We start from the raw sequence: 14,268 nt of genomic DNA, 5'->3' as shown, positions 1-14,268 counted from the left end.
ACCTAAAAAATGCTCCCCATGAGTCTGCATGCACTTGCCCTTAAATTACAGTGATTTGAAAATCGGTGATACATTGAATGCACACTTTTTCAGGTATCTGCAGGCTGACACTGACTGAGCACACTTTTCTTAAACAATAATTATCGTAGGGGATCCTAGAGGTTAATAAAACTCAAAATATTACATCTAGACAGAAGCTCTAGCATATAGTACCTTAACAGTACATGTTTTCGAAAGAAAGATAGACACTGTTTTATGATCATATAAAAAACAATAGTTCCAGATAAGGTATCTCATATCTCACCACAGTAAACAAACCACTTTATTGTATACTGAGGAGTTGCAATTGCTTGCAAATGTTGCTTCACTTGGGATCAATCCTTGATTTTATTTCAGGAATAATCAAAGCGTGTGAAATGCTATAGTAATTATTTTCAAGCACAACATATTTTGTGAGTATAAAACAAGGCTTATATAATAAGAAAATATAAAACACTTCCTAACGACTTCGATAAGTCCCTTTCTTTTGGACATACCAAATTACTAATCAATATCTAAAATAATGTAATGATCACCTATTTCAAGACTGCTCTCCTGGTATACCTATTAGTGAATTAAATACATGACTGCCACCTATTTCTGAATTAAATACATGACCCCACCTATTGCTATGGTTCCAAATTATGCAAACCAGAAAATTTAGATACCTACCAACATCCACCCAAAAGGAAAATAGACTTACGTCCCATTTCTCTACTATCACACCTATAATAAACAAAAACAAGTAACTGTCAACGGCCACATTTTCTTCATTATCATTCAGTGGGTAAACTTCCTCATAAACACACCAAAGAGGAAATTAATATGCCAGGCATGTTTCAACAAAAACAAACTCCATCCTGTCTGAAGGCTGAAACTTATGTAATTCAACTGCCAGCAGCCATGGCATATAAAATTGTTGCACACTGCATACAATACTTGAACTGTAGCACTGTGCCGTACTGTTATTGTAGGATCATTTTTCTATACTGCTCCAAAGACAGATTTCTCATAAATTTCTAATCAATGTTTTATGCACATCTCATTTCTACTTTTGACATAGTAACTCAAACCTTATTTTTGGATTACCAATAGGCTGTAGTTCAAACCAGGCTAAATCTTCCTCCTTCAAGCCATTTGCCCGAATCTATCAATAAAGTCCCTTGGCCAAATTTACTTCTCAGAACTACAGTACATAGACTGTTGTAGTACACTCATACTGCATCTAGTTCTTTAACAACTGCTCTAAAATCCATCTTCATTATGGTGGAAAATCAATTCACATCTATATTATTGTATATCTCAAGTTTTGGTTTTCCCATCCCCTCATTTTCAGCTATTTGCACAAAACATCTTTGGACATTCTGTCATATCTGGAAGGTTTCTTTCTGATTCCTATGTTGACAAGAGTAAACCTAAGGCAGTTTGGTCAGTGCTCATGATATGGTTAGGTTAGAGATGATACAGGTAGGATCCATCAATATAATTGGCCATGTGACAGTCTTGCCCTTTATTGTATTTTAATTGATACTGATTAAAAAGAAAAGAATCGTATCATCATCCTGACTACTCGTTTCAGTTCCCACCCTCAACGCCAACATGCCACTGGGTTTGAGTTCCCCATATCTTTTATTTACAATGTATAAGAGCAGAGGACACACAAAAATAAAATGTACCAGAATAATGATCAGAAACATGACAAAATCTATTAATTTTTCCTAATCAAGACTCACAGAAACCCATCAACCACAATACAAAAACATATCCTAGCTAACTTTAAACAATCATATCCTTTGTACATTGCAATAGCCCCAGCTTCTACTAATTAATTCTAGTCATGAATTTAACTAGTATATGACCATGGCCTAACTGACCCACGTGAAATGCAAACACAGCATACTACCTAAATGGAAAATAATAGAGATTTAGGTCAGATTTAATAAATCCTTTTTTAAAAGAAGTGAAGAAAAGAAAAACATATCTACACCACAAAAGCTTGACCAAGCCCGAAGCCTTAAGCCCTGACGCCAAGTTGAACTACTAATAGCTATAAAAACAAATGGTGGGAGCTTCCAATGAAGACAATTGGTGGACAATTTTCTAAGAAAAATAAGGCAGATCCATGCCATACGCTAGATGCTAAAGACCAATCTGGCTTATGCAAGCCTGAAGCCCTAACGTCAAGTTAAGCAAATTTGATACGACCAATTTATGGGACCCTCCAAAGATATAAATTTAAATGACAAATGAATAAAATAAAAACAGATCAATGCCATAGAAGCCTAAAGACAGAGATCTGGCTTGAGCAAGCACGAAGCCCTAACGCAGAGTTGAACAAAAGAAGCCTACGAACGAAAGCTGGGACCACCAAAGATGACAAACTAAATGACATAAGACGAAGATAAAGACAGATCAAAGCCATTACCTAGTAAACCCTGAAGGAAAAGAGATCTGGCTTTACCAAGCCCGAAGCCCTTTGCTATTGAAGGCATCGAAGCAGGTGCTCCCGAATTATACATATGGCCTTCTAGATTGGCCACCTGCAGGTACTCGAAGGGCATTATCCTATTCTGAAGAAGGTGGATCTACGAAATTAACTCCATAGCAAACAAAGGGGGTTCCTTTGTCGTACAATGCTAAAGGAACAAAGAAAAACAAAGGACTTTGACGTAAAGGAAAATAAAATAGGTAAATAGGCAACAGGTTTTCGTATTTGCAACGAAAAAGTTTTAACCAAACTAAAAAAAACTGGGATAGATTCTGGCATCATTAACCGTAACGAGGTTTATTTCGTACAAATCAGCTGATTTCTCCTTTCATGGGGAAAAAATTATTAAATAAGTAAACATAAACAAACAAAAAACAGCGAACACAAAAACAAACGAGACTTCATTTAGCGTATATAACTATTCGCCCGTTTGATGACAAAGTCGCCCACCATCGTAACCTATCAAATATATAACATTTTAGCTTCGTAAATTAAATATATATACAATAAAGAAGAGTTATAAATTAAATTAAATAAATATATAAATAAATTAAGCCCCCTAGACGGCATATAAAGTGAAGCGTAGAGACAGACAGAGAGAGAAAGAGACTGTCAACACCTGAGCTGCCAGACGTAATATTAAGCCCAACACACACTACACTTCGTAAATTAAATGTCTCATATAAAAATGAGGCGTTATAGATTTAAATATATCTACAAATAAATTAAACCCCCTAGACGGCTTATAAAGTGAAGCGTAGAGAGACAGAGACATGATAGAGAGACTGTCAACACCTGAGCTGCCAGACGTAATATTAAGCCCCACACACAATACACCGGTATCCTCTCCTCCTGGAGAAACTCATTACGCCTACTAAACATTCAAATAACAGCCATTGCTGAATTCCGGAGGGCGTCTCGTGTCCTCCGGAGGACCTTACCTTCTCTCCGTTGGACACGGGTTTCGACACCGCAGCCTCGGATATTTGAGGCATGGATGCATCGTTTTCTCCCTTGTCGGCCATTACGGAGTGACACGTCTGAACGGTTGCACAGTCTGAGCGAAACTGAGAGATTGGGGAGGAGGGAGGGAGTGTGAGGGAGAAAGAGAAAAAGAGAGAGAGGGACAGTATAGTAGTAGTAGTAGTCGCCTACCCCAGTGTGTAACAGAGTGAGAGAGAGTGAAAAGAGAAAGGAGGTATAGAAGAAGGGTAGTAGAAGAAGAAGTTTCTTCTTCTATACGTAACTTGTGGTCAAGTTTTTCTTCAAACGGGTGCCGTTGTTTGACCCCTTCAGAGGAAAAAAATCACCGTCGGAGAGGCTGAACACCGCCGGATTATACTGTAGCATATGTGCAGATTTGCAGCGCCGGCGTTTTAAATAGTTCATTCCAAACGTCAATGGTCTTCGTCATTTTGACGTCAGTTCATTCCTTTCGATAAATTCCATAAAGATTGAATGGTTTCTTCTTCTGCCGGAAGTTTACGACGCCGCGTAGTTACCGAAGAATTACGCCCTTGGGGTAAAATAAGATTTAAAAAAAAAAAGTAGTACATCACTTGACATTGCGAACGGAATTACTAGACCGACTATTTTATGCAGTTAATCAGACGTTGTCGAGTTGAGACGGTTAAAAAATGGCTCTGTAAAGTACAATATGATCCACTTACAGATAGTTACTCTAGGAAAGGTTTCTTCCCTTTTCCTCATTCTTGACTTCATCCTGTTAAGTAACCAGTTGGGCAGACTAGTCAAGGTGTTTCTAAATGCGATGCCCAAGGGTACGTTGACATTCTCTCTCTCTCTCTCGTACGGCAGATGAAATGTCGCTTCTTCGTGATGAAGAAACTTCATATTGGCTTAAGGTTTATATATCAAAAGTCAGTTTGGTGATGCAATGCATCCAAAGAAAATCGATCGCTAGACCTATAACCATTGGTGGTGATCACTCCCAACTGAATGAATTGCCGAATGTGACGATGATGTAATATATAAATAAATCTGGGTTACGACAGGTAATATATTGTATAGTATGGATGGAGATCAGGTATTCGAAGCACGAGATAAAAACATTAGTACTATCAATATTTTTTTTTTTATTGTCATTTGGTTTGGTTTCAAGTCTACAAACACCTGTCAGGTGTTAATTCTTGTTTCCAACCGTTGGCATGTACGCAATCGTACGTACTTTCCCGCTACAAATCATACATACAATAATCACATACATAGCATACATACATACATACATACATACATTACATACATACTACATACATACATACATACATATACCACATACCATACATCATACAATACATATATATATAGATATATATCCTATAGATATTATATATATACATACATTCCAACATACATACCATACCTACATACCAATATAATTATATATATATACACACACATATATATATATATATTATATATATATTTATATTTATCCTATATATATATGCAAATTTTTCCGTTTGTATGCCCTGAAGATGACTTAGAAATAAACCAAGTAAAAAGATAAAATAACCATTACTAAGCCAATGTTAATAGTGACAATAGTAACTTAAAACATGTCTGTGTGGCCACTTGTAAGTACTTTCATCCATCTGATATTTATTTATTTTTACTCTGACTTTAGCTTCTGGCCTATGTAAGATGGTGACATGTATACCCCATTAATGAAGCTCATGGCCCAAAGGTTAAATCTGAACGTCAATGCTTGAGCAATTTTTATTTAATTTACTTTTTCTTAGTTTCTAATGATTCTCAATTGTTCGAAGCTGAAACCAAGGAAATATATTTGTCATAATAGTCTGTTAATATTTATGAGGTCATTCAGTGCTGAAAAAGAAAAAAAAAAAAAATTATTTTATACGTGTGACCTGGGATGGAGTAAGTGGAGCAAGGATTCCCAGCACTTCTGGGACAGGTGCATGTCTCTGCACACACAAGAAAACCTTAAGCAGCACTCTTAAATTTCCATCTGTCTGATCACCACTGGCAAAATTTTGAAGCTTGGCATGGTCAGATTACAGGCAGATTGTCACTCAATTCTAGGCATAACATAGTACCACTCTGCTAAGACTTAACTGTTATTGTTGGTATATATATCTTATGCCACTGCAAGTGCTTTTAAGAATGCAGCTGGTAAGAGTAAGTCTTTTCTGGGCTCGGCCGTGTCGCTCCGTGAAATAGGTTCCTTTGGCGTCTTAATGGATGTCTCCTCACTGGAATAATTGATTTGAGGGCAAAAGTCACAGTTTCCTGGAGACTGAGTCTACCAGTACCAGATGCCATAAAATGGATGCCCCTGCCATACCCTTAATACCCTTGTGCCTGAGATGAAGAGAGCAGCTTAGATCTTGGAAAGAAGACACTTGTCAGGTTAAAGGCAAAGGCTGAATATTGTTTGTTTGTATGGTGTTTTTTCGTTGCACGGAACCAGTGGTTATTCATCGACGGGACCGACGGCTTTACATGACTTCCGAACCACGTCGAGAGTGAAACTCTATCACCAGAAATACACATCTCTCAGTCCTCAATGGAATGCTCGTGAATCGAACTCGCAGCCACTGAGGTGGCATGCCAACACCATACCAACCACACCACTGAGGCACTGCAAAGGCTGAATAGGGTCAGGGTTTTAGCAACTGTAAGTTACAAGAATTCGAACAACTTTGCAACCTGAATCTTTTCTATGAGATGACAAATGGTAACCAGTCCATCTTAAGACAATGTCACACTAGTTGCTCCAGTGGGGTATGACGACATATTGCTCTGATGAGACTTATCTGGCACCCAATGAGTGGATAAACAAATTGCTCAAACGGGTGAGTTTTCCCATCACAGGTGACACATAGACAAAAAGACAACCTAGGTGGGTGATCTAACTATATTTTTGCTTCAGGCATGGGAACATTATACTTGCATAGAATCATGTAACAAAGGGGGCTATAAAATAAAGTAAATCTCATACATTTGGAATAAAATTATCTTAAAAGAATGCTAAAATAATCAAATGTCTCACAAACAGAGCTAGACAACGCTTTTTTGTTCCTTCTATTACTTGTACTAGTGTGAAATGAAAATGCAAAATTGTGCCATAAATTACTGCCTTCCTCAAGAACACAATAGAATAGAATAGAATATTAACAGGAGCCATCTCATCTCCCAATTTGAATTTCAAATAAAGTTTTTTCTTTTCTCTATGGTCTTGAGAAATTATACAGACTTGGACTCAGTCTTGTGCCATTGACTTTGGCAATTGAGGACAAGACAAACTATATTAATATAAGAATACCTTTGCAGGACATGTGATTGTGAAAGGTTTTCAACTGAAACAAGTTTTCATATCAGTCTGTTACATAAAAAAAAGTGGACTTACAATATCAATCTTGAACCTTAATTTTCCCCTGAACAGATGTTGGTAGTATCTACTACACTCTACACAGAAATCCTTAAAGTTATTGCTTCTTATTTAGTAAAAAGTTCATTTCTCTTCAATCTTTTTCAAAAGTGCTTAACAGTATAGAGAACTCCTTACTTTACTCAGCAAAGGTCATGATAAACATTCAAAAACTTACAGTTACAACTATTTTACCAAGGGTAAAGAAAGGTAATGTTAAACTCATAGCACCAATGAGAGTTAATTACTATAACAGTCTGACAGATCCCAATTTATTTCCTCGTTCATCCTCATTTTTAATTTCCTTTTGCATAACATTAAAATTTCTATGTAGTTGTATCTTTTCCCACTTATTTCAAGGGAGCCTTTGTCATCCGCTTTTCTCTGTTCAAATTCTTAAATCCATTATTCAGAGTGACTTTATATATTTTTCTAATAATCCTCAATGTCACTTTGATGTGTTATTTATAGACTGCCCTACCAGACAGGGTTCAGTAACAAAATGAGGATGTGTATTAGCTTTTACAAGGTGTCCTGCAGCACCAGTGTTTTAAATTTACATTGGTTCATCAGTAATTCACATTATATATAAGAAGACAAGTGAGAACTATCATTATCCATGGACAAAATTAGCAAAGAAAATTCATCATGCATGAAGTGACTGTCAGCTGGCTTTGATGCATAGTGGCTCTAAAGTCTGAGGGATGGAAGATGCCGACTTCATTCACTAGATTTGGTCAGTTCCTGACAATGACAGTAACCTGATGCTTGATGAGTAGAGGAAGAATTTCTAGAAGCAGAACATCTTTATAATAGTGGTTTATAGAAACAATATCACATCTACAGAAGTCCAGTAAGTTCTCCAACTTGAAACTTCCTTTCATACTTTCACACTAACTTTACAATAGGATATCAGAGTGCTCAATTAAACTTTTAACATTCTTTATTCAAAAAATATTTCTCTTATACAGTAACTATATTACCTAGAAAAAGACTGAAATCATAAAATGAAAATTATATTATCAATCTAATTTCTGGAAAAAATGCTACAAAGTAGAACTGATTAACTTAATTGAATACTGAAAAAAAAACTGCATCCTTTTTGCTCACAATTTAAGAACTCCAATGTCAGAGGTTCAGTTTAAATTACCCACACTTACAGGAACATACACAGCAATTTCTACACACAGAAGCAATTGCACAGTATTTCACTAATGTTGAGCATCCTAACTTGGTTTGCCTTCTTTACCCTTAATGGATTCACTGAATTCCCTGAGACATTTCTCATGGTGTTTCTGCAAAGAAAACATATAATTTGGTCTAAATACATAATTCTTGAATGTTACTTTGATAATAAATAATCATAAAATTACAGAAAGTGTGTAACACAAAAATCATTACTTGCACATAACATTTCTTACAGTCAAAACTGCTTCACTATTAGTCAGGGGTACATTGAGAAGTGATTTACTAAATTTGGAGTCTTCAGCAGTACATAGTAAGCTCTGCTGTGCCTCTCTAGGCCAAAGCTGCACTGCTTTTCATCTGTTCTTGTTGTTCTTTTTATCCGGCTTTCCAAATTCTCTCAATTTTTTTTTCTATGACCTTGCTACATTATAGGGGACGTAATATCTCGTCTCCTACAATTACGTCACTCATTAATTCAATTATAACTCAATAATATGTGCTACAGCAATAAACATCCAGCCTGTCTCATTCATTATATTACATCCTTGTTTGACCAGATAAACTATCATTCTTCCAGCTAAAAAGTCAAGTAATGCTGACTAATTTAAGCATAAAAAAAATCACAAATTCTTAGTAATTTGTATTTTTCCTAGCTATACTTACCCCAAACTGCTATCGTAGGAGAAACCTGGACGTCAATCCGTACCAACCAGAAAAAACTAGTTATTCCTCCCCTACACCGGCCAGGTAATGCCCCAGGGGTTGAAGACCACGCGACCTATGACTCTGTCTCCAGTCCTTTCCACGCCTCTAAGACTACTGCCCTCAGATACACAGGGAAGGTAGGGAGGGCCTAAAAACTCATTAGTTTGGGGTAAGTATAGCTAGGAAAAATACAAATTACTAAGAATTTGTGATTTGTTCCAACGCCATATACTTACCCCAAACTACTATCGTAGGAGACTTATTCCTTAGAAGGCGGGAGTATCGAGGGAAGGAGGCGCCACTCATTGATGCCCAATGATAATACCAAGTACGTATAAAGAGCAGGCAGGAATACGCAAACAAAAACGAAGGTTTACAACTCCAAACAAAATACTGTGCACTTCATAGGAAGACCAACAACATGATTAGGGCCTACAGTTAAGTGATACAGGGTATATCTACTTTGTATTAAAAATGATATTGTTATGATACAATAAAGTTTGTTCATACTTACCTGGCAGATATTTTATATACAGTAGAGCCTCAGTTCTCGACGATAATTCGTTCCAGAAGGAGCGTCGAAATTAGATTATTTCGAGAACTGAATCAAGTTTTCCCATAAGAAATAACTGAAAATGGATTAATCCGTTCTTGACCATCAGTTATTACCTAACCTGCTTTTTTTTATACAATACATACAGTAAATTACAACTCAAATAAGTTAAAAGTTAAATAAATATGTTAAACGTATATTTTATAATTTTAAATGTGTAATATACAGTATAAAAGAAAAACTACCCTGTGTCCAACGATTGTTGACCAAGCTCCATAGGCTACCTAGTAATTAGTAAGTAGAACGTAGTGTAGTGGGTGGGTAGGGCATAAAACGTGTTGCTAACATAATAAAACATTGCATTGAAAAAGCAAGTCTAATTATTACAGTAAATTAATAAACTATTAAAATTAAACCAATCATAATTTATCAAAAACTTGCAAAAACCAAAAATTTGCCTACAGTAAGTCGGCATTTAACGGATGTAAACAAACCATAGCTCAGCCCTGGTGGTTTATATCGGGACTATGGTAGTAAAGAAACCATATCTCGCTATAAGCCTAGAAACATTTACATTCGCTATTAATTTATGATAAATACTTTTACGGAGAGTCGACTGCAATACTGTATACAAAATCGCTTGAAAATTATCTTTCAGTAAATGTAATGTTATGATACTAACGATTTTGTTTCATAAATGTCCTTATAAAAAAAAGGTGCGTCTTTTACGGCAAATTGTCCAATATCAGGGCTGGTTTCAAGCTTATGGACTTTGACAATTATTATGGGTACTGCATGGACATATATACGTACACATAAGTAAAAGAATCTTTCTTAATGTCTTTAATTACTATACCATTAGTACCCAGCATCTCTTTGAGTTAATATCAAGCTAACCCTTTTTTTTTTTTTTTTTTTTTTATACGAGGACGCTTATACGAAGCATACAGATTGCGTTCGTTACCGCGCACGCGTTCTTGCATATGTAAACTAATGTGTCACTACCAGACCTCATACGTAAACATTGACGTCTTTTTACAGTAGACATAAAAGAATCTTCTTAATTTCTATAATTATTCTATACCATAGCGGCTTCTCTGATTAAGCTAAGGCTAACCTCCTCTTTACCAGCAAGCTTAAACAAAGATTAAGATTGCGTTCGCTACCGAACGGCACACGTTACGTATGTGACAGTGGTTTCACTACAAATCTACACGTAAACAATGACGTATTTTTTACAGTAGACATAAAAGAATCTACTTAATTTTCTATAATTAATGTATACCGTAGCGGATTCTGAGTTAACCTAAGGCTAACCTCTTCTTTACCGGCGACGCTTAAAAGCTTAGATTGCGTTGCTACCGAACCGAACATGTTACGTATGTAACTGGTTTCACTACCAAATCTTACACGTTAAACATTAACGTATTACAGTACGACATAAAAGATTCTTCTTAATTTCTGATTACTACGCACTTAATATGGCATAGTAGCTTCTCTGATATAAACTATGACTAACTTCTTCTTTACCGGAAAGCTTAACAAAGCTTAAAGATTGCCATTCGCTACCGAACCGCACATGTAACCTACGTACGTAACATTGCCTTCACTCCAAAACCTAACACTAAATACGTATTGCATTTGCTACTGAAACGCGCGTCTCAAGTGTGAGCATGGTTTTAGAATATGTCTACGTTGATACCACCGAAAAAGCAAACGAAATGCGCGCAAGGTGTACAAGACACGACACAGTTTGAATGTTTGTAAACATTAGTTGCGACTTTAAAACAATGCTGAGTCACTAAGTGTCGTCACCAATGTTACCAACCATTTTGCTAAATTATGCTAGTCGGTTCCCAAGCAAGAATTTATGCCAAATATGGTGCAATTTTGTGCCAGAATTATGCTATAATCTATCATTTATCTCATTTCTCTAATACATTTGAGCTAAAACAACGATTGTAATGGAAATTTAAAAACATTTATATATTAGGTGAAATGATAAAAAGTGACGAACAGACAATATATAACTAATAATTTGATGATGTTAGGAAAACTCGTAATAAAACACCATTTTTCTTTAATAGATCCACATACGCAATCAACTAGTACACTATTTGATATGCAATCACTATTATTTATACTATTTGACAAATGTGTGAAGATCACACATACAAATGTGAAGAAAAAACAACAAGTTTTACTTATTACCTGCATCATTATCATGCCACTCAGAACCATTTTTCTTTAACAGGTCACATAAACAATTAATAAATACTTGAAAATTGTGTGAAAATTACTTCAAATATAACATTTTGTTATTTACTGATATTTCCTGAAAAATTAAAACTAAAAAAAAAAAAGGTAAACAAACAAAACCAGTCTCTACTCAAGAACAGAAAAACATACGTACTTATTACTTGATCATTATCATGCCACTGAAACACATTTTTCTTTAATAGATCACATACACAATGAATAAATACTTGAAAATTGTGGTAAAATCACTTCAGACATAATTAAAAATTTTGATTACTGAAAAATAAAATAAAAAACAAAAAAGTGGCAAAAAAAAGTAATTCTTTACTCATGAAGAAAAAACATTATTAAACACTTTACTGATTGTTTGTCATGCCACTGTGGGTATTTATTTATATTCACAAAATTTAACATTCCTTAGTTGGGTTCAAACTTAGCAATTAACTCATTTGTTAGTGCTGCTTTTGAGGCAATTTCACTTGAAGATACATTCACTATAGCTGTGTATGAAATTGAGGAATTTTCTTGCATTTTATTTAAAAAATTTTAGTGAAAATACATTCTAAAATTGTACTAGAACCCTAAGTGTGAAAGAAATTATGCTAAGCTCCAATTCTTGGGTCAAAATTATGCTAAAAAATGACATTGTTATGATACAATAAAGTTTCATACATACTTACCTGGCAGATATATACATAGCTATAGACTCCGTCGTTCCCGACAGAATTTCAAATTCGCGGGCAACTCGCTACAGGTAGGTCAGGTGATCTACCGCCCTGCCTCTGGGTGGCAGGACTAGGAACTATTCCCGTTTTCTAATCAGATTCTCTCTTCCACCTGTCTCCTGCGGGGAGGCTGGGTGGGTCTTCAATTGTATATATCTGCCAGGTAAGTATGTATGAAACTTTATTGTATCATAACAATGTCATTTTCATACATTCAACTTACCTGTCAGATATATACACAGCTGATTGACACCTTTGGTGGAGGCACAAGATGACAGCTAACTAACTGACTAGACAGGTAAACAACATATGTTGTAGGTATTAATAAACCTTAGTTCCTACCTTTTTAGATGGAAGACTTCGTGGCTACTGCCCAGGAGTCTGCTTCATCTCAAGAGCCTTAGCGAGATAGTGATCTGTGGCCAAGAGTTCTTGTGGATCTGTCGATGGGGTCTCTTCCACTTACTCGACAGAACCTAACTGGCGTTTGTCAATGGGAGCACATCCGCTTATATGACAACACGCATTTATTTAAGGAGCACACAACCAATCCCGATCACCGATCCTAACCCGTGTTAGTTCTAAGATTGCCTAGAGTTATCACTCTTAGCAAACAACCACAAACTCGAAACTCATACATACAAAAATAACAAAATTTTTTGTACCCCTCTAATAGTCAGATGTCACTCGATTTTCAAATGAAGAGAAGTGAAGGCGCTGTGCGACAACTGACACTCCCATACACCGAAAAACACGAGAACACATCCGACAAGAAGGGTTATGAACACAATTTAAGGATTGGTGCTTTCTCCTTTACCCAGAACCGTCTGTGTGACACAAACGGACCTAAAGAAAAACATTTATCTTACGTAACTCGCACGTCTTTTAAATAATGGGATGCAAACACAGAGTTGCATCTCCAATAATAGTTGCGTCCCAAAATGTGTTCTTGAGTGACATATTTCTTTGGAACGCCACAGAGGTTGCGATTGCTCTAACTTCGTGGGCTCTCACTCTTAAAAGATTAAAAGAATCATCTGGACAATCTTATGAGCTTCTGTGATAACACTTCTAACAAAGAAGGCTAAGGCGTTCTTGGACATTGCTCTCTTGGGGTCTTTCACTGAGCACCAAAGACCTTTATGCGAACCCCCCAACTGCTTCTTCCTGTCCAGATAAAATTTTAGAGCTCTAACTGGGCAAAGGGATCTTTCTGCCTCTCTGCCCACCAAACTAGAAAGTCCTTTCACTTCGAAGCTCCTGGGCCCAGGATTCGAAGGGTTTTCATTTTTGGCCAGGCCAGAAAAGGGACTGAAATGAACAAATTGCAGAGTCTCCTTTGAAGCCAACTTCTTGATTCAAGGGCGTGCAACTCACTGACTCTTTTTGCCGGTTGCAAGAGACATCAGAAACAAACCACTTTCTAGTGGATGTTACGAAACGAAGCAGTGTGAAGTGGTTCGAATTCATCTGATGATAGAAATTTAAGAACCACATCTAAGTTCCAGCTTGGAACCTTAGGTTCAAGTGATTTTGATGTTTCGAAGGAAACGAATGAGGTCGTGCAAATCCTTATCATTCGTTAGATCTAATCCCTGTTTCTAAAGACTGCTGAAAGCATACTCCTGTACCCCTTAATAGTCGGTACCGAGAGATGACGACTTTTGTCTAAGAAACAGAAGGAAATCTGCAATTTCGGTCAGGCAGAGGTTACTGGAAGAGGACAGCTTCTTCGACTACACCAGTTTCTGAAAACTTCCCACTTCGATTGGTACACTCGCCTAGTCGATGATCTGCGGGCTCTAGCAATTGCGTTTGCTGCCTGGCGAGAAAAACCCTCTCGCTCTGACAAGTCTTTCGATAGTCGAAAGGCAGTCAGCAGCAAGAGCGGGGTAGA

General features: G+C 36.5%; 2 protein-coding genes across 4 annotated transcripts in view; both read right to left on the bottom strand.

Annotated features, from left to right (window-relative positions):
• Nucleotides 1–3,610, bottom strand: part of LOC135194854 (adenosylhomocysteinase-like 1) — a 284,838-nt gene extending 281,228 nt beyond the window's left edge. For 2 of the 3 annotated variants that reach the window (XM_064221066.1, XM_064221075.1), the window contains exon 1: nucleotides 3,469–3,567. In XM_064221066.1, the coding sequence (XP_064077136.1) occupies nucleotides 3,469–3,552 (84 nt within the window). In that variant the 5' untranslated portion in view covers nucleotides 3,553–3,567. Of the gene's footprint in view, nucleotides 1–3,468 lie in introns of all 3 variants that reach the window. The other variant, XM_064221084.1, reaches the window with a different exon arrangement.
• Nucleotides 3,611–7,866: 4,256 nt separating this feature from the next.
• LOC135227168 (ribonuclease P/MRP protein subunit POP5-like) overlaps nucleotides 7,867–14,268 on the bottom strand; it is a 64,946-nt gene continuing 58,544 nt past the window's right edge. The window contains exon 4 of the mRNA XM_064221032.1: nucleotides 7,867–8,236. Coding sequence (XP_064077102.1) covers nucleotides 8,168–8,236 — 69 coding nt within the window. The 3' untranslated portion in view covers nucleotides 7,867–8,167. The remainder of the gene's footprint in view (nucleotides 8,237–14,268) is intronic.

Source organism: Macrobrachium nipponense, chromosome 20, assembly GCF_015104395.2.
Source record: "Macrobrachium nipponense isolate FS-2020 chromosome 20, ASM1510439v2, whole genome shotgun sequence".
Taxonomy (NCBI): Eukaryota; Metazoa; Arthropoda; class Malacostraca; order Decapoda; family Palaemonidae; genus Macrobrachium; species Macrobrachium nipponense.
This window is presented reverse-complemented; position numbering and strand designations above follow the sequence as displayed.